Genomic DNA, 19822 nt, shown 5'->3' on the forward strand with positions numbered 1-19822 from the left:
ATAATATTAATAAATTAAGATTTCTTTTTACTAAATTTACGCTTAAAAATATTAAAAGGATAATTTACTCCTAAAAATATTAAAAGAATATTGCTAATTTTATTTTAGTAAAATTATAGTGATTTTTTTAATATAGAATAAAATTGTTGTATTATTTATGAAATGTTATTACATTAAAATACCTTTTATTAAAGTTGTTCCAATTTAGTTAAAATTGTTTTAACTCATCAAATTTTAATTAAAATTATTATAATGTCAAATCATTTAACCAAAAAAATTGATTATAGTATTTTTAGCCAAAATTATTATGCTAAACTAAAATAAAGATATTTTTATAATAAAAAGTATAATATTAAATAGTTTAACCAAAACTATTTATAATATTTTTAACTAAAATTACTATGCTAGAATTAAAATAAAAAATAATTTTTAGAATTAAAAGATATAAAAGTAGGACGATGTACCTTTTAATAAAAATAAAAAAATTTTTAAAAATAAAAGTAGGACATTTTAATTTTTTTAATCAAAAAACATCTCACCCATTCTATTATTTAATCTTCTATCCTCCCGTATTTTTAAATATTATTATCTTCTCAAATATAATGTAACAATTACGAATAATAATTAAGAAATCGTAACTAAGAATTCACGTTGCACCAATTACAATTTCATAACTACTACAATGTTAACAAAAATTAATATTGTAATAACTATAAAATTATAATTGTTATAATATAAATTTCTACCAACATTGAATAAATTAAAAATGTATTATAATAATTATAAAATCATAATTATTACAATATATAACATATAACATGTCTAAACATATAACATGTCTAATGGATTTAAGATTTAAATAGTAGATAATAATACTCTAGAGTAATTGAATAATTATATACGATTGAATAGTATAATAAAATATTTTTATATCTTTTGGCCAGTATAATATAACCATATACAGATGGATTAGTTAGGTTAGAGAATCCAAACAACAAAGTAAACATTATTTTAGATTTCAGAATTGAACTGACTCCTGTCAATCAGGATTAAACCTAATCGCCAATCAAATACTAGAATAGAATAGATGAACGTTGTGAATCACGACCCAGCTGAACATAAGCAAGCATGATGTATAAGATAAGATTTTCAAGTGCAAACTGTCTTCCTACGCAAGTAAAAAATGAACATTCGAAGCAGATAGCCCAAGTCAGAGACCAAATGCAATTCTCTGCACGAAATCTGGTCTTCTTTTGCTAGGCATTCGAAGAAGACCAGTGATCTGTAGTTCTATAACCGCACTGCAAAACCTTGCTTGTATTGAAGCTTCATCACTTTCTGAAGCAAGTCTTGCTTTCTTTGACACTGGCGAACGGCATTTCAACTTATTACGACCACGCAAAACTGTTTCCCTGAAAGCATGATACCAATCCCGGAGATTAATAAGATCACCATATTCCTGAGCCAGATTGTACATGACTGATGAATCGTGCATAGTTGGTGACAATGCATTGTCACTACTGCTGCAGCAACTGCACCTAATATAAGACTTAGACTTCAGAAGATTGACCTGAATTTCTCTCCTTGGATTGCCAATTAAAGCTGTTCGTAGAGTACCAACATCTCTAAAACAAACAACTTCATGAAAACGTCTACTCTCGACTGGTATCAAAAACTTCCTGACCATGTCACCTAATAAAGCAGCTGCTTTATCATTCACCAAGAAGGATGTCTTTCCCACACCTGAAGGATTCTTCATCCTATGGCAATCAATCTGTTTTTCTTGGAAGCTTGTGCCACTCTTTGTAGATTGTACCATCAAATGGAGTTCTTGGATTTTGTCATGAATCTCATCCATTTCCTCAGTGTGGACACTCCATAAGTCAAGCACCTTAGATAGAGATGCTACTGGTAGTTCTCTTAATGTGTTTATTATTTGAGTAATAGAACGTCCATGAAAAGCTAACCTCCCATCAATCAGATTCTTGCTACTCAATGAAACTCTATCCAATTTATTGTTTGAAGACCTCAGACTGCTCAGTCTTAAGTCAGTAGCCTCACAGAAAATATCTAGCAGTTGCATTTTCTTTAGCTTTCCAACCTCATATAAACACAGGATAACTGAAGCCCAATTTTTCAGAAGCCTCCTAAGCTCAGATAGCCCCGTTGCGAGATCATCACTGTTGCTCTTAGTATCTTTTTCTCTTTTACAGGATGGAAGATCAAAAGCATGGGTAAGAACAGGCACAGGCAGTAACTTGCACTTTCCAAGCAAGGAAACCTCATAATTTATATCAAGCATGTGAACAACCAAAAAACTCAAAGTCTCCATAGAGAAGTGTTTAGTGCAAGCAAGTTTTAGAGCCTTTATAAAGGAAGTGATTGTCGCATCATGTCCAAGGAAATAATTCCTTAGAAAGACTGCAACTTCATGACCAACGGTGAACCCGCAGCACGACTTTACAAGAACAGCTTCCACTAAAGCATTCATTCTTTGGAAGGGGGATGCTAATGTGAACTCACAAGGTTGCAAGTGTTGCAGAGCATCTGAAGGAAGAAACTTCCTAGCAGTGTTAGATGAGGCAACTCCCATTACAAAGATGACAGGAAGCTTGCTCACCCAGTCACTGAGCATCCTTATGAAGTCGGCAAGTACTGAGTCACTGCATCGCTCCACGTCATCGATTGCAATTATGATTGGGCGATTATAATTGTCTGGCTCAGAGTACCAAGAGGATAGTACAGAGACATCAGCCACATCAGGGGTCACCATAACTAATTGCCTCAGCAAACTTCTTAAACAACCAGCAATACCATATTTAGCAGAGAAATCGAGCGCTGAGAGGTTAGAAACGTGGAAGCCCATAGATTTCAAGTAGTCTCTAAGCTCTTGAAAAGTCAGCAGATAATCAACAAATTCAGCATTCTCTGTAAGCATAGTTTGATTAGCACTCAACTAGGGAGGAAAAAAAAAGCAACCAAAGTAATGAGCAATTACTTGTTAACAACATTGCAGTTGGTATCTGTTTGCAGATGACATCATTTCCGAGTGGATGCTGGCTGTGAATTTCAGGTGCACTGGTAAGGTTGCAGGACTTGATGACTGAAAATGATTCAAGAACCCATTTGTGCACTTCATCAAACACGCTGACATTGATTTGCCTCAGAACCTCATTAATGGTGGAATCGATCTTAGACCATACTATGTTGAAGGCGTCGAGGCGTAACTGCTCGTAGGTCGCATGATTTGGTCCGACGGCCAACTTGTCCGCCGATGTCGGCGAAGAGGTAGATAGATCAATCTTTCTCTTAGCGGATGCAGGAGCTTTCTTCTCGGGCCTACGTGGCAATGCTTTGTGGAGAATGAAGAAAGGCTGGAGATCGTCTCCAGTTGCAGGCGCGGCGGTGTTGGTCGAAGGTGAGGAGGGAGGTTCGGAAGAAGCCGATGATGGCATGGCGGCGAGGGTAGGTGCCAGTGGTGGTGGAGATAACAATGGAAGGATAAGGGATAGGGATGAAAGGTGATTTCAGAAACTCACTATGATAGTCGATCTTTGCAGGAGATCAAGTGGTCGCCTGAGTCAACGAGGCTGGAGAAGAGTCGATGACCTCGCCGGAGAAGATGCCTAGCCGAGATGCGGAGTCGCCGCTAGCAACTGTGCGGCGATGTGGTTTCTATCGCTGCGGCGAGGAATTAGGGCAAGGAAGAGGAAAAGGCGCGGCGGGCGCGGGCGGCAAGGGACAGTCAAACGCTCTCGTTTTCAAAATTTTTTTTTTTTTCAAAAAACAAAATCATTTTGCCCCGTACTTTCCCTGATATTTTAGTTTGTTCCCTGCAGTTTAAAATATTAAAATAAAAAAATATCTATAATTTATTCATATATATATATATATATATATATATATATATATATATATATATATATATATAATCAAATCTCGAGAAGCTATATTTCATCGCGATTCAATCCTTGTCCACTTCAACAATTTTGTTCCATCGTAACCAATTCAACTATGTCCTAAAAGTACACAAAGAAAACCCCCCAAAATATAATTGAGTTAATTACGACACAACAGAATTGCAGAAGAGGACAAGAGTTCAAATCCTAACAAAGTCAAGCAATATCCTCCTGATGTAAGGTGACGAATTCCACCTTTTATAAAAGAGAGCACACAAAGAGACACTTTAATTTCTAAGCCTTATTATGAGGATGAAATCCTCCATGATTTATTCCCTTTAGATGGTAGAGGACAGTTAAAATGATAATTTCACCTTTTGCTACTGACTTATGGAACAAATTTAAAAGATAATTTATATACATACAAAAGTGGATCTTGACAATTTTAATTAAAATTATTCTAAATGATACAACTTTAATCAAAATCAATTTGAAACAACTTCACCCCGTTTTGATCGAAACTACTCGATACAATTTTAATTAAATTATAAATGAAATATTATTTTCATAAATTAAAAAAAAACATTTAACAATATAAATAAAAGGACACTCTCTGTACAAATCAGTGATTTAGATAACAAATTAGCTGCAGGTGATTTTTAATTGTTATGTTCTCAAATTTGGTTGTATTTAGTTAGTTCATTATTTAGATTATTCCCTCCTTTTACACATATTTTCCATAAAAATTATTATAAATTTCTGCATAATTTTTTTACTCACGTTTGTATAATTTGTCAACCTGCCTGAACAGAATCAGGAACCACCATGAACTAAAGGAAGCAGCACCATGAACCAACCATCAACTTCTCTCCATCAAACCTTGTCTTGCTTGTCATTCACAAGGGAAATCATCTCCATTCGACCCCGAGGGGTGCGCGGTGTTCGTGGCATTCCGGGAACGACAGCCTGCTGAGACAACCGATGTCGAACGTACCCGTAAAATGTGCACCCCAGCAAGGTCACTGCGCATCCAAAAGCATTCATAGCAGAAATGGGGTTTCTGAAGATGAGCCATGACACTAACACCGCAACGGCAACCTAAGAATGCATTCATATTTCATTAGAGAACGATCAAAGGAGACTATTTGAGTTGAACAATCAAAATATAATCTGAAAAGAGATAAGGAATTGAGTTTGGATCATAACTCACTTTCATGTTGCCAGCTACGTTGAATGTTACTGCTGTGGTAGAGTGTATGACATAAAAGATGGAGAAGTTGAGGCAAAAAGCTAATATTCCCGAGCTAAAAATGATGACCGACGATGAATAAATAGACTGATGTGTGTATAGCCAGTTCATGACTCCAGCCCCTTCGATCAACATTGCGGGTATAGCTAATATCATGGTTGCGTAAGGCGCCATGTAGTAGACAGTGTTTATGCTACATAAAAGAAATAAAGGCTGTGTTAGTTTAGAGAAGTCGAGAATTGAAAATCTTAGCTTTGCAGAGATTATGTGCATATCAGTCGCCGCTCGCCAAGGAGGTTTGTGAGACATGTAGCAACTTCATGGAAGACAGAAATCTGCCAAGTTTTCCTTGCCTAAACGGGTACAATATGCATAATGGTATCAAAAGATTCAAAACATTGCAGGGTAGTCGTGCAGGTTGTGTTCCAAGCATTTGTTGAGATATGAGACAGAAGAAACACTAGAAGTTGACAATGAGATAAAAGTCCCCTCCTCTAAATCTTGTTCGGCATACAAGCTGATAGGATCAACAATCCTCGAGGAGCACATTGAAGTTACAAAAATCATGGAAATAGAACTGAAGCATAGAAGAAAATACTAGAAGTTACAAAAGCATTGAGGCTCTGCATCATAAAAGGAAACATAAATAAATGATGGCTTGGTTTGCTTGGAGAGAAAAATGGGAAGTAAGAAAGAATGGGAGAGAAAGTAGGTGAGGTAACTCATGTTTACTTGGACAGAGAGTTTAGGGAAGAAAGAAAGATGGAGAGATTAAAACCATGAACTTTCTTCCCAAACAAATCATCCCATGACTATGCACAAATTGGAGAGCAATTTGAGGCTGTAACAGGAAATTATTAGGGTTGCTCATCCCTTAGGTAGTCCCTTGCATATGGGAAGTCTCTTGCTTTATTGCCCAACTCCTCCATCTTCCCCAGTGTCCATGCAACTCCAAACCCAATCTCACTTTCCCTTTTATAGGATAACCTCCTTGATAACAAAGATCTCAAATGCAATAGACTTTGCTCGCTTCACCACCATCCACAACCTCCTAATGCTCTTAGTTGGCCATTGTATTTCAATAGCCAAGCTCCACTACTTCCCTCCAAATTGAGCCCTCCCAAGGTAGTCCTTCCTTTGTGATCCCTCTTGCTAAAATCGCTATACTCGTGAAAGTTTTGCTCTCAACTGCAGTGGCAAAACCTTACCTAAGAAGGTGGCAATGTAAAAAGGGGGGAAAAGAAAGTAAAATATTTTGAGCACTTATTTTTTACCATGTATATCTCGGCAATATAGTCATCCACATAGGGATAAGATTCTTGTAGCAAATCTCAAATGGCTATGACAAACCCAACTTGATCATGATGGTGATGGAACAGAACAATTTTTGACATAGTGAAGAGGCAATTACAGATAATCATTGTTACCTGTCAAATTTATATCCATGAAGAAGAGACTCTGCTAGAATTGTCTTTGTAGATGTGGCAAGACACCCAAACAATGCAGCACAAAATCCAAGAACGTTGAAGCTAAGCTCAGTTATAGAAGTCAGAAGAATACCCCCAACAATGGGCACCAATGAAGCCCATATGCGCCATTCAAAAACTTTCCTCCATACTAACCACTGAAGAATCACTGTAATATACATATACTTTAGATAAGATACAAGCAATGTGAAATTTCATACTTAGAATGAAAACCATCAAAAGAATAAAAAGAACACAGTTACCTGTGGTTGCAGGAGTGAAGGATTTTATTGTCTGCATGAACGAAACAGGAATATAACGCAAGCTGACATTTCCCAATACAATGTTGATGCAAAACACAAAGGACATTGGGAATATTCTCCTCCATCGATCTTGATATTTTACCTCAATCAGTGGTTTAATTTTGAGAAATTTAATTGCAACAAATGCTCCGATGGTAGAGCATACAAAATGAATGCATGATACGGTTAGAGGAAACTTGAAATCCAATTTCTGCAAGGTTAGACCATTCAGTTTAGAAATTGAAACCTAGAAATTATTTTGACTTTCACAAGATAGGTAATGTGGATAGTTTCTTGGCAGCTATGGTGATTAGTGAATGATGAATCTTCAATAGTAATATGATAATTGACAAAATATCACATCATATACAAGTCCGTTTGGACACACAAATAACAAGTTCCATTAGAAATTTGATGTCCATATTACAATGTCTGTATATTTTAATCAGAGAATATTATTCTAAACTCCAAAGAAATCTTCAATTTATTGTGCAAACTTTTCTCTTAATATGCATTGTGAAAGTATCAACAGGATATATAAAGGTTGGATTGATCTCACAGTTGGTAAATTTGGATATTAGACTAACAAATAACAAATTAACAATATCAAAGAGAAGAAAAAACTAATTCTTAATAATAACATAAAAATCAGGAGTATTTAGATGTTGTTGAAAGACAAACTTATCCTTCCCAAAGGTCTATTCCTTTATCTTAAAAAAAGTGAAAAATAATCTGAATGTCGACCCTAGAATTTTAAATTTGCACTCATCAATTTGAAATATATGATCATTACGAGGCATCAGCCTCATCAAGATATGGATCGTAATATCCAATTCCTAACTTTAACTCAACCGACTATATTGTTCAGCTTACATTTAGCATGCTTGTGCTTCGATTCCACAAAGCCTCCTTAAATAGGGAAACGCAAGATGTAGCTCACCAGCAAATTCAACAGGAATTAGCTCCCTCACAAGTATTTGTCAAGTAATCTGCCGTTTTGATCACAAGCATTTAACTTTAACTTCTACCTATTCTCGGACCTATAACTCTCATCCCGACAAAAATATTGCTTACTCTCAAGTCTCAACGAAATTATCTTATAAAATGTGCCTTCATAAACCCTCACGAAAAGGTTAGCAATGAATAAAGACAAAAGAAAAAAAAAACAAAGAATAACTTGATTCAGGAGCAAAAGGAACAGACGAGACACAGTATATACGAACAAACACGTACCCTGTAACAAATCGGTCAATAAAATTGCCTTTTGGACGAACAGCAAAAACAAAAATCGCTACTTTTAAGCGGAAGATACGAAGGCGAAAGAAACAAAACCTCAAAGATCCACTTGTTCATGATGATCACAGTAACGTTGAAGCCCCACCACTGCAGGATGGCGAGCACTGCCCGCAGCATCCCCGAGTGTAAAACTTTGCTCTCGTCCATCCTAGTTCCTCTTTCGATCCGCCGAGAACCAGAACGACCAGCTCCAACACCCACCCAAAAGCGCCTCAGATGTCTCCAAGGACGAGATCAAGCAGCGAGCTTCAGCGCGGACCAGAGGCAGGCAGGAGAAGAGCGGTCAAGCTTCTCGTCTCCAACCACCATCTTTAGCGCTCTCTCTCTCTCTCTCTCTCTCTCTCTCTCTCTCTCTCAAAGAAGTTCGGAACGCGTGGGGTTTTCCGTGTGAAGAAGGCAGGCGTTATGTGCGAGCCGCCCTCACCTACCCTGTTATGTCATCTCTAACGCGTTACTACCTGCTCTCTAACGGGAAGATAATCGGGACCCAGTAAGACCATCTCTCACGCGGGTATGTCTGTCCGAGTTTCTCTAAAACTCATTATAATTTTAAATTCAGCCCCCTAATTTATTTATTCACCGGCAGAAAGTAACGTGTATAATTAAAATCGTTCATATAATAATTTTGATTAAATTTGAATAGTTTTTATTTTATATTGTATAATGAAATGCACAATAAAAATTTTATTTTGGTCTCTTAGCACTTTATCAACAATAAATGAATAATCAATAGCTAATAAATTTTGTTTGGGAAGAAACAAGAAGCCAAACTAAATTTGCAATTAGATCGAGGAGGAAGTAAGTTAGGCATGAAAAAGTTTTATAAAGAGTGTCCTTTAATTTCATTATCATAAAGACATTTTATTTTTTAAAGATATTTTAAAAGAAAAAAATGGAAAAAGAAAATTCAAAGTGTGTCGTTTAATTTCGTTAGGACAAAAATAGAAAGGGCGACTTTTATTTTTGGAATCTTAGATGACACTACACTTTTATTTTTTTTTTATCAAAAGGGGCATCCTACTCCACGTACATTGCCTATCCTTCGCTACATTATTTCTATTATTATCTCTCTCCTATATTTCTTTTCTAAATATTAAATTATATATGTATTGTATGTAGCGAGTTTGATATCCTGCGCAACAGCCCGCTGCGCGCTCGTGCGCATCCGTAATTTGCCCAATTACGTTCTTCCATTACACTATTTTGATTATTATCTCGCCGCCAGACACTGGCGGCCGATTCCTATATTTCTTATTAAAATATTGCCCAATCGGAATCCGGTGCCGACAGTTGCGCTTCCAACGAGCCCGGGATGGTGTGATTTTCCGTCGCGCGGGATATCATAGTAGTAGTTACGAAATCATAGTTGTTACAATGTGAATATTAAATAAGTTTTGAGATGTCATAATTTTTTATTTGAGTTGAACCACAAGATATACAACATATTAAATCAAACTCATTTAAAGATCTACATTTGTTATTAGTTGTAATTCATAATGGTCTAGTTTTAGATCCAAAAAATATATATCGTTTAAAGACTTTTCGGAGATTTTAAAAAATTTTAGTACTTTTATCAAGGTTATTTTTCATATTGTAACAACTACGAAACAATAACTGCTACAACTATTGTAATTGTATCAATTATAAAATCATAATTGCTACAACTATTATAATTATAGCAGCTACGAAATTATAACTATTACAATATATATAATAGCTACGATTTTGTACTTGCTACAATGCATCCGATCAATTTAGGATTTAGATCGGAGATATAAACAGGATAATAATAGGAATAATATTAGAGGAGAATTGTGTCAATTTACAAAAGAGTGCCCTTTTTTTTTCTAAATAATCAAATGTTCTAATTTAATCAAAAGTGGAATGATTTAATCAAATATAATTAAAATATTTTTATTGAAATTGCTACAATTGGAACTATAATTCAAAGTAGTTCATCAAAATTGCTTAAAGTAACTTTGCTCGAAATGCTCCAATTGAAATAATTCAACTAAAATGGGACACAAAGGATGCCCCTTTTAATTTTTGTCCAAGAACAAAAATAATTTTTTTCTATAAATGCACTAAGAACGTGAAAGGATATGCAAACTAAGAGAAAACCATATGCCTACTTCTAGGATTAATAATAAGTTAACATTCCAAACTCCATCAAGGAAGATAATAATCCAAAAGACACACGTAAATTGCTTAATTATATCAAGGCAGGCCCTTCACTTTTACAAAACCAACCTTGAATTTTCACTGCGGCAGACGAACGCGAGCGAGGTCCTCTCTGCAGGGCACCACCTCAGCGCCGCCGCTCACTCCATGTCCTCCCTGCTCCATCGAAACCTCCAACTTCTCGTCGAAGGTCACCGCCGTGTCCTTCCGGAACATCAAGTAGATCAAAGAGATCACGTAAAACGCCATCGCAGGGAAGACCACGACCCCAATTGAGACCGTCACAGGCTTCGGGAGGCTGCTGTGGATGATCCAAGTCACGAATCTCGTGCTCAAGTAGTAGATGTTGATCCCAATCACGCCCAAGCCAAGGACCCATGAGACCACAATTATCTAGCATTAATTGAGCAGTCAGCAATAATGGGAAATGAAGAAACAATGTCAAAGGTGTGAGCTCACGTAGATGGAGTTCTTGTGAGGCCCCATCTTGGTGCTGCTGCTGCTGAACTTGAGGAGAGGGACGAGGGCGAAGGGCAGCTCGAAGGAGAGGATCATCTACCAAGGTCGAGGAGCAAACATCAATATCTTATAATTTCTAAGGGTAAGATGTAATATTCTGTACCGATGCTATGATTATGAGTCTCCCTGATCCTGCTGTTCCTCCGATAATGGCGACGATAAGGCTGGGACAGATTGCGATGCACCGAGTCACCAGGTTTCGCAACCAAATTCTCATTTTGATGTCCAGAAAACCCTAAGCAACCAGTAGATATAATGAATTGAAGAACGAAATGGCTTCAGTAATATTATGTCGTGGTTACCTGCATGATATATTGACCAGCGTATGTGCCTGTGATTGCAGAGCTTTGGCCGGAGGCCAACAAAGAGATTCCATAGATGATGGAGCTTGATTTGCCCAGCACATTCTGTGAAAACGCGTCGCGAGCAGAGTTTAGGGTTGAAATTCGCTGCAGTATGGATGAAGAGCTTAGTTAATTACAGACCTTGAGCAAGAAAGACGCAGAGTTGAGGGTCAAATCGCTGCATCTGTCGGAGTCTTCAGCAGAGAGATCAGTGGTAGCGCACACGGTTCCGGAGACTGAGACCACTGCGATGTTGATGAGCAACGCCACGAACAATGCGAAGCCACTCTCCAGCAAGAAATATCTGCAGGCATCCTGAAATAAAAACAAAACAAAAAATAAGAGAATTTTTCAGAAATGTGTTGCCTGATCAAACAGATTTGATTACGTTGATTCCTTTGGCGGAAGGTGGCGTCTTCCTCGAGAGCACCAGTGCTGAATGCAGAAACAAGTTGTGCCTGCAACACAGAGAGTTTTTGTGTTGTCGTTGACTTGTTTGTTGTTCAGTAAAGGTCAGCGTGAGGATTATGAACTGAAACTGTGAGGTGCAAGTGTTTGGTTGGGTCTGTTTGCTTACGGCATGACGAGGGCGCCCAGGAGGGAAATGGCGTCGCCGGTGGCGCTATCGCCCTGCAGTCTTGGGACAAACAGGCCCTTCATCACCTCTGCTGCAGGGGGCTTCACGTAGCTCACCTCCCCAAAGTAACAAGCGGCCATCAAAAACACCAGAACTGAGATCAACAGCTCAAGCTTTCTGATCTGCAGGAAATTACCAATTGCAGTGAGAATAAAAAAATGATGAGCAATTGCTGTCAAGTTTATTTAATTTAGTCATACGTTGTTTTAAATCAGCTAACGCAACTAGAATTAGTCAAACTCAATATAAAATGATTCCGAAATAAAAGTCAACTTGCATGCTTTTGTTTTTTCTGCCCAGTGCAGTGGATACGATTGTCAAAAGATACCTCTTCAGTACTTGTTGATCAAAGAGGGGACATTATCTGAATATTTTAAGATCGAGAGGTACAATTTTATATATAAACTTATATTTAATCTCATATTTAGACATTAAGTATCTGGATAATGATTCAAACTTACCCCATATCTCTGTAATCCAAGCAGTATCAGGGTGCTCAGCCCTGTCAAAAGCACTCCTGCCCAAACTGGAACATTGAACAAGATGTTGAGAGCAAAGGCTGTTCCTATCACTGCACATCAAAACAATACATAAATAAATAAATTTAGAATAAATGGACATAATCTTGAGATCCCAACACAACACCTTCAGGTATATCAGCAGCAATCACAGCCAGCTCTGCCACCAACCAGAGGCAATACTTCACAAATGTAGGGTACTCGGCTTTGCATAGTTCAGCCAGATGTTTACCTTCATTTATTGATCATATTAATCCATAGATTTTGTGAAAAAAAGGAAACTTATAAGTGCTAATTATACCTGTAGTGACCCCCAGATTTGCTGACAATGACTGGATAATGAGCGCAAAGATCAGGCCAATTAGTATCACCCACAAGAGCTCGTATTTGTGGTTTGCTCCAGCTTGCAGGTCAGTTTCCACTGTCTCAAAACAAAGCAAATCAGTTCATACATTTCAAAGACAAAAATACAACAAAGTTTAGAGAATGAGAAAGATATTACAGTTTCCAGGATCAAGGTAGGCCAAGGAGACAAGGAAACCAGGGCCAACATGAGCAAGGAACCTTTTCCACCCTAGTGCCTGCCATTTTTCACAGTCTTCTCTGAGTCAAGTAACTAAACAGAAGGAGCAAATAGAGATAAACCTGGTGCTGGGGTTCTTCTTGGCTCACTGGGCTCTCCATTTGCTTTTTTGCTGATTGCAGTGGCTCTAGAGCTCTTCATGGCCTGCTTTTATAATCCTTGGTGGTTTAAAATAAGTATAATCTCAGTTTTTTGTGGATTAAAATAAATATAATCTCAGTTTGTACTCCATACTAAAATAATGACAGATATGTATCACTGACAGCGGTTGGAAAATTTATGCAGGGGGAGATTGTCAACTTCAATCTAGTGCACCGTGAAAGGTAGTGGGTGTGCATTGACCTGCCAATATCCAACAAGATTAACATGCAAACAAGTGCACCAAGTGGCCTAAGATTGTACTGCAAAGAAGGGGAACTCATGCATCGTTCTTGATTAACTGCTGCGCAGACTAAAAGAAAACAAAAGCAAACAAACAATTTTTGGTGTTACAAATTTTGATCAATGTATCGTCACTAACACCTTGATTTAACATCTTTGAAAGTTTCATAATCTAAGACGCTGAATCAAAAAGACAACTACTATTATTCTACAGAAACTTAGTTTAAGTAGACTTTGAACTCCATGATCATTTCTGTCTCTTGTTCCCTCTTATTTTCATCACCATGTTGTGTCTGTTGGAGCAATCTGTGTTGATGTAGTTTGGGCTCGCCAAGGGACGGTATTCGGGCAAGAGGCGACCGGACTTAAAGCGGATTCCACAGGCGTTGCAAAGAGTTTGCACTCCTGCAGGTCCTCTTCTCCATTGTGGAGTGTCCATAGTCCCACAGTGATAGCATATCTTGTCATCCTTTGTAGTTGCTATTGCAATAGGATGCCATAGTGTTGGAGGTTGCAAAGACCATCTCCGCCTTCCAAACCTCTTGGTCCTAGGCTTCTTGGGCAACTTCCTCCCTTGAAACATAATCTCTGAATTAGATTCAGAACCGCAAGTAGTATCATCTTCGGGTATTCTCTCCCACAACCACGCATCATCAAAGATGTTGTAAGGAAGCATCGAAACGGGATCATTGGAAATTGCCTCTTCAATGGAAAGACCAGGGATGTCATCAAGCTCAGAGAAAACACTTCCAGCAAACGGTTGCATTGACAAAGAGGTTGAGGGCTTAATTTGGTGTTGTAGATGTGTGCGTGTGTATATATTTTTACCATGCTGGAGAAATGGCCATACCAGTCCTTGCAAATATGGCAGTTAACTAATATCATTTTACATGAAAACAGAAGCAAATAAATGAAAGCATGATGACAGCCGTGTTTCCGAAAGGTTACTGAGAAATAACTTTAAACCTTGCCTTCTACTTGCTAATTACTCCATTATGCCCTTCACAATAATATTCTCACTGTGGAACAAAGGATATCATCTCTTAAAAGAGAAGACAGTTGTACACTAATGTTTTAGAAATCGAATCAGATAGATCAATTAAGCCGAGAGCCGGAAGGCGACAATCTCTGATATGATTGCCGCCGCGATGATTCAGTTTGTGGCGGTTATTTACTAGCTACAAAAGCTTCATGTTGTTTCATTCTTTGAGAGGTTGAAGTCTCTTCTAGACCTTATAAGGCAGTTCTAAGTTGCATGCTAAGGAAGGAATTTAGAGCAGGCATAAAAAAATAAGGCAGGAGAAAGGAAGTAGGAAAGGTAGGGAAATTATAGAAGATAGTAAATTTGCTTCCATGTTTTACCTAACTTATAATTGTAGGGGAAACTTATAGAAATTAAATAGTTTAATTTATGTAGAGTTAACATTGAATGCATTTGAAAGGCCGGTTTCAATAAGATGACTGAATAGTTAAGTTGACTAAGCATAAATTTTCACGTGTAAGTCTTAATTAGTTTCCTAAGTCTGTCAATACAATATCAATAATGATTAATATGATAAAAAAATTGTGATGAGATAGAGGAAGAGGTACCTTTGTTCAGGATGGCAAACTTGGCCTTTCATTTCTATTTGTTCTTAACATGAGAGACAATTAGTTCTTAATTGTAGAAGGGCGAGTTTAAGTACACTCGCCATTTTTTTCCTCCTTCCATTTTAAATTCACTTTTGTTTCTATTGTCTTGTCTCAGTCTTTGCAATTTTTCTCCTCAAAAGAAGTAATTGTGATTTCAATCAATTCACCTTCTACTCTACTTCCTACTCTACTTCATGGAAGTGAATTTCCACATCATTAGTCACCCTTCTACCTCTTTGCTAAAGTTAAAATAGAAACATTTCTTCTATTCCTTGGCAAATTAAAGATGCGTGTGGCTTCATCTTCCCCAAGTAATGAAGCAACAATATGTGAATTTCAACAAGGTCCAACTGTAGATGTATGAATGAAGGTGCACAACCATGGCACCCATTGTTCTTTCTTTTCTTAGTGACATGAGATAGATGTTAACCTTAAAGGAAGTTGGAATTAAGATAGGATTAATTACACTTATTTTATACATAATGATATAAAATTATCATATATAGGATAATGATTGAACGCCTCTAAGTCAAAATTCCAACTTATAAATGATGCAATGGCAGTTGCATCACAGAGGCCAAGTCATAGATAGTATCCATTATGTCACCTTCTTTGATCATCTCATCTTGAATGAGGATACAATGCCAAAATAATATTTTTACTTAATGCAAGCAATCATAGTAACTAGTCAATCCTGTCTTAGAAACAAAAATCTAGATACGACCGACTCAATCAAACTCTTCAAACCCGGCGCAAAACGAATGTGTTGACTTCATATCATTCTTCATTGTTCCAATATTTACATGTAGGTCCATAGAATCATTAGGACTTTTGACCAAATGAACCCAAGTCTACGCATCTTCAATGATCCATCCCAAGTCTAAAAACATTAGTTATTGGCTGAAAATGATCTAGATCATGATCAGTTTGGCAAGTTTCTAATAAGAAATATTGCAATAGCAATCAACCATTGGATAGTGGAGAAAAAGGCGTTCAAAGATTCCCATTTGAAAGGCATTTCTAAGGTTCTCTCTTGGGGATTCTTTAAGAAGGTACACTATACAACCACTCATATATAGAAGCAATCAGCAGATGCTCTGAGCCTCTGATCTTGTAGTTCTTACTTTTTGGGAGTACCATTGATCAACCATTCTTTTTTCTGGAGTAAAAGAATAGTTTAATAAATCCAGAAAAAGTAATCAAACATGAGCAAAGGAGTCTAAAATCTTTTATCTTTTTTTTTTTTTTTTTTTTTGAAACTGACCAGACTTTAGCGGCAAATTAACCATAGTGATATTTCAGTTAGACAAACTAATCTTAATATAAAAATCCTGCATTCTAAACAATGAGACTAGAAATTTCACAATAATTTTCGACTCGCTGAGTCATATATAACAAGCACCATCTCCTCAATCACACAAAGTGGGAATACGGAAATGCCTCAATGCGACCAATAAAATACTTCCATTACAATAAACATGTATTAATTCAGTATGGAGGAACCTACTTATATATTATCCTATTATTCCTCTTCAAAAGGATGGTTAGAATGGCATACACAAAGGAAGAAGATGCGCACCTCCAAAGAGTGAAGCCCACACTGCCTGTGCCCTATAAAACCCAACTCTGAAGCCCCTCGATAATCATCACCACCTGAAATCTTCCAGGATTAGTAGAAGTTGAGTCATAATCTCAATGCAGAAGGTGAGTTTTAATGTTCCACTGATAGCATTTGTACTTGCAGCTTGTTGAGCAATTCTTACTGGAATAGCATTTAATCAATCAGTAACAAACCTTGTGCATATGTAACTAACATTTGTTCAGAACAAAAACTGAAGAATTCTTGTAGAATGAGTTGTTTCACTGAATTGAATTCTTGTTTTGGATGAAGATGGCCAATAATGGCGTAGCCGCAAGTTACTATCACCAAGCTGCATTAGAACTAGGCCTGCCTCAGGAACCTACCAAATGCTTTGATGATGATGGCCGGCTCAAGAGAACTGGTAATTTAGAGGTTGTTCTAAACATTGGTTTTCTCAAGTTGTGGCTAAGTTTGAGTCTTCACAGGGACTGTTTGGACTGCAAGTGCACACATCATAACAGCGGTGATTGGCTCTGGTGTGCTCTCCTTGGCCTGGGCAATTGGTCAGCTTGGATGGGTTGCCGGCCCTGCCGTCATGTTACTCTTCTCGTTTGTTACCTACTACACTTCTTCTCTCCTGGCTGACTGCTACCGCTCCGGCGATCCCATCTCTGGCAAACGTAACTACACTTACATGGATGCTGCACAAGCTAATCTCAGTAAGTCCAACACTGAATTCTGTCACAAAATATGAACATTTTGCATCCAAAACTCACTTGCCAGATATCTTTGTTCTGCTCTGCGTTTAAACAAATAGATAGCTTCAAAGTCAAGGTCTGTGGCTACCTCCAGTATCTCAACATCGTTGGGGTCGCGATCGGATACACCATTGCTGCTTCCATTAGCATGGTGTAAGTAGAACAAATGTATATGCACTTCATCTGATAATCCATTGTCAAAATTGGATTTTTATGTCGTTTTTTATTATGGAACAGGGCAATCAAGAGGTCGAACTGTTTCCACAAAAATGGGGATGACAGCCCATGCCAAGTGAACAGCAATCCTTACATGATCTTCTTCGCCATCATCGAGATTCTCTTCTCTCAGATTCCAGATTTCGACCAGATTTGGTGGCTCTCCATCGTCGCCGCTGTCATGTCCTTCACCTACTCTTCCATCGGCCTCAGTCTCGGCATCGTCCAAGTTATCAGTAAACACTTCACCAAACCATCAACTAGTTGAATTCAATAATTCAACTCAAGTTCCTGGACTAAAATTTACTCTCTGGAATTGTCCTTCTGGCATCAGAAAATGGAGGCATCAGAGGTAGTCTCACTGGGATCAGCATCGGCACCGTGAGCGAGATGGACAAGGTATGGCGCAGCCTTCAAGCCTTCGGGGACATCGCATTCGCCTACTCCTACTCCATTATCCTCATTGAAATCCAGGTATTTCTCTAGACAACTCAAAGAACACGGTCTAGTAAATTTCAGTGTATAAACTCACTGCGGAATATCCACAAACACCTTTAGGACACAATTAAAGCCCCACCACCATCGGAGGCGAAAGTGATGAAGAAAGCGACCCTCATCAGCGTGCTCACCACCACGCTCTTCTACATGCTCTGCGGATGCATGGGCTACGCCGCCTTCGGCGACACGGCGCCGGGGAACCTGCTCACCGGCTTTGGCTTCTACAACCCCTACTGGCTCCTGGACATCGCCAACGCCGCCATCGTCGTCCACCTCGTCGGCGCTTACCAGGTCTACTGCCAGCCGCTCTTCGCCTTCGTCGAGCAATGGGCCGCTCGATCGTGGCCCAAGTCCCGGTTCATCACCGCCGAGATCGAGATCCCAATGCCGGGGGACCGATCGCCATACAAGTTCAATATTTTTAGGACGACATGGCGTTCGGCGTTCGTGGTGGCGACGACGGTGGTGTCAATGCTTCTGCCCTTCTTCAACGACGTGGTGGGCCTGCTCGGCGCCGTCGGGTTCTGGCCGCTGACGGTGTACTTCCCTGTGGAGATGTACATCGTGCAGAAAAAAGTGGAGAGGTGGAGCACGAGGTGGGTGTGCCTCCAGATGCTGAGCCTCGCGTGCCTCGCCATCACCGTGGCCTCGGCCGCCGGCTCCATTGCCGGAGTGGTGAGCGACCTCAAGGTGTACCAGCCTTTCAAGGCCAGTTAATGGGCCGGGCCGGGCCGGGCCGTTTAAATGGGTTGGGCTATTTGTTGCTATTGGGTAACTTCTGGTCAAAGTTACAGAAGATGTTACACAAATGTGTTTTAGTTAATTTCAAAATAATGACATTAATAATAGATACAACTTTTCTGACTTATGAAAAGTTAGTCTTATTGTTGTTATCATGTACCTAATTTTTATAATTTTAAAAATAAGTAACACATTTTTATTATACCCCTTCTTCTTTCTACGAGATAATTATATTGGGTGCGTGCATCTTAAAGTATTTCACAAGCCTTTTGTAAGTTTCAAAAATTCATTGCTATTGCATTGCATACATAAAATACTTTAAGAAGATTTTTATGAATATATTAGTTTTGATTTAAAATGATTTAAAGGTTTCTAAATTTCTCAATTAATTTTGGATAAAATTGCGGATGAAACTATATCATTTAAAATTTTAAAAGTTTAGTATTTTTCAAACTAAAAGACTTCTTAAGAATCCATTAGTATGTTGATCCGTAAGTATTATTATTGTAGGTTTTGTAATAAATTTATCATAAATTTTCTCAAGCCTATATAAGTTTTTAAAAATTCATCGTTCTCAATTTATGCTATTGAATTTTGATCGAGGACATGATTAAATTGTATATTGATTTTAATTTAAATTTAGAATTCTTTAGGTCGATCAACCAATATTTAATTTTAATCAAAATCAATTGATAAATCTACATCTTTATAAATTCAAAATATTAATATTTTTGAAACAAAAGGTCTTAGGAACCATTGATGATGTCCATTAATGAATATCATTATTTTAGATTTTATAATATGCTCATGTCAATTTTTCTCAAACTTAAAAAATTTAAAGTTCTCAATTTATATTATTGCAATGGATACATTAAGAGGATTTTTAGGAGTAAATTATTCTAAAAGACTTCAATTTCAATTGAAATTAGCTTATACCATTCAAAATTATTTTAAATCAAAATTAATATACTCCTAAAAATATTTTTATTGTATTAATACCTTCAAATTGATATAAATTAA

The 19822-nt window shown here is 37.7% G+C and overlaps 5 protein-coding genes across 5 annotated transcripts; 1 reads left to right on the forward strand and 4 right to left on the reverse strand.

Moving 5' to 3' along the window:
* Positions 1-1113: 1113 nt before the first annotated feature.
* LOC141820511 (origin of replication complex subunit 3) lies at positions 1114-3492 on the reverse strand. Its single transcript, XM_074707832.1, has 2 exons — positions 2999-3492; positions 1114-2928 (listed from the first exon to the last, which is right to left on the reverse strand). The coding sequence occupies exons 1-2, from the start codon at positions 3453-3455 to the stop codon at positions 1211-1213; spliced, it is 2175 nt and encodes a 724-aa protein (XP_074563933.1). The 5' UTR covers positions 3456-3492; the 3' UTR covers positions 1114-1210.
* A 1140-nt stretch (positions 3493-4632) lies between these two features.
* LOC141820513 (UDP-galactose transporter 1-like) lies at positions 4633-8554 on the reverse strand. Its single transcript, XM_074707834.1, has 5 exons — positions 8249-8554; positions 6878-7127; positions 6576-6783; positions 5110-5341; positions 4633-4997 (listed from the first exon to the last, which is right to left on the reverse strand). Exons 1-5 carry the CDS (start codon positions 8357-8359, stop codon positions 4773-4775), a joined length of 1026 nt encoding a protein of 341 aa, XP_074563935.1. The 5' UTR covers positions 8360-8554; the 3' UTR covers positions 4633-4772.
* A 1696-nt stretch (positions 8555-10250) lies between these two features.
* LOC141820514 (metal transporter Nramp6.1-like) lies at positions 10251-13481 on the reverse strand. Its single transcript, XM_074707836.1, is given in 13 exon segments — positions 10251-10786; positions 10853-10948; positions 11016-11147; positions 11215-11319; positions 11398-11571; positions 11645-11714; positions 11834-12015; positions 12355-12464; positions 12539-12643; positions 12713-12832; positions 12914-12992; positions 13057-13096; positions 13098-13481. Coding segments are annotated over 13 exon segments (1566 nt in total). The 5' UTR covers positions 13136-13481; the 3' UTR covers positions 10251-10471.
* A 141-nt stretch (positions 13482-13622) lies between these two features.
* Positions 13623-14141, reverse strand: LOC141820745 (GATA transcription factor 3-like). The gene has a single exon (XM_074708111.1). It carries the CDS (start codon positions 14139-14141, stop codon positions 13623-13625), a length of 519 nt encoding a protein of 172 aa, XP_074564212.1.
* A 2751-nt stretch (positions 14142-16892) lies between these two features.
* Positions 16893-18778, forward strand: LOC141820515 (amino acid permease 4-like). The gene is made up of 6 exons (XM_074707837.1): positions 16893-17010; positions 17075-17308; positions 17407-17500; positions 17585-17799; positions 17898-18037; positions 18122-18778. Exons 1-6 carry the CDS (start codon positions 16893-16895, stop codon positions 18776-18778), a joined length of 1458 nt encoding a protein of 485 aa, XP_074563938.1.
* Positions 18779-19822: the final 1044 nt, after the last annotated feature.

This window comes from Curcuma longa, unplaced genomic scaffold (genome assembly GCF_044706935.1).
Source record: "Curcuma longa cultivar G26 ecotype Majalengka, Jawa Barat unplaced genomic scaffold, ITB_CL_G26_1.1 utg509_np1212_2302976_RagTag, whole genome shotgun sequence".
Lineage (NCBI taxonomy): Eukaryota > Viridiplantae > Streptophyta > Magnoliopsida > Zingiberales > Zingiberaceae > Curcuma > Curcuma longa.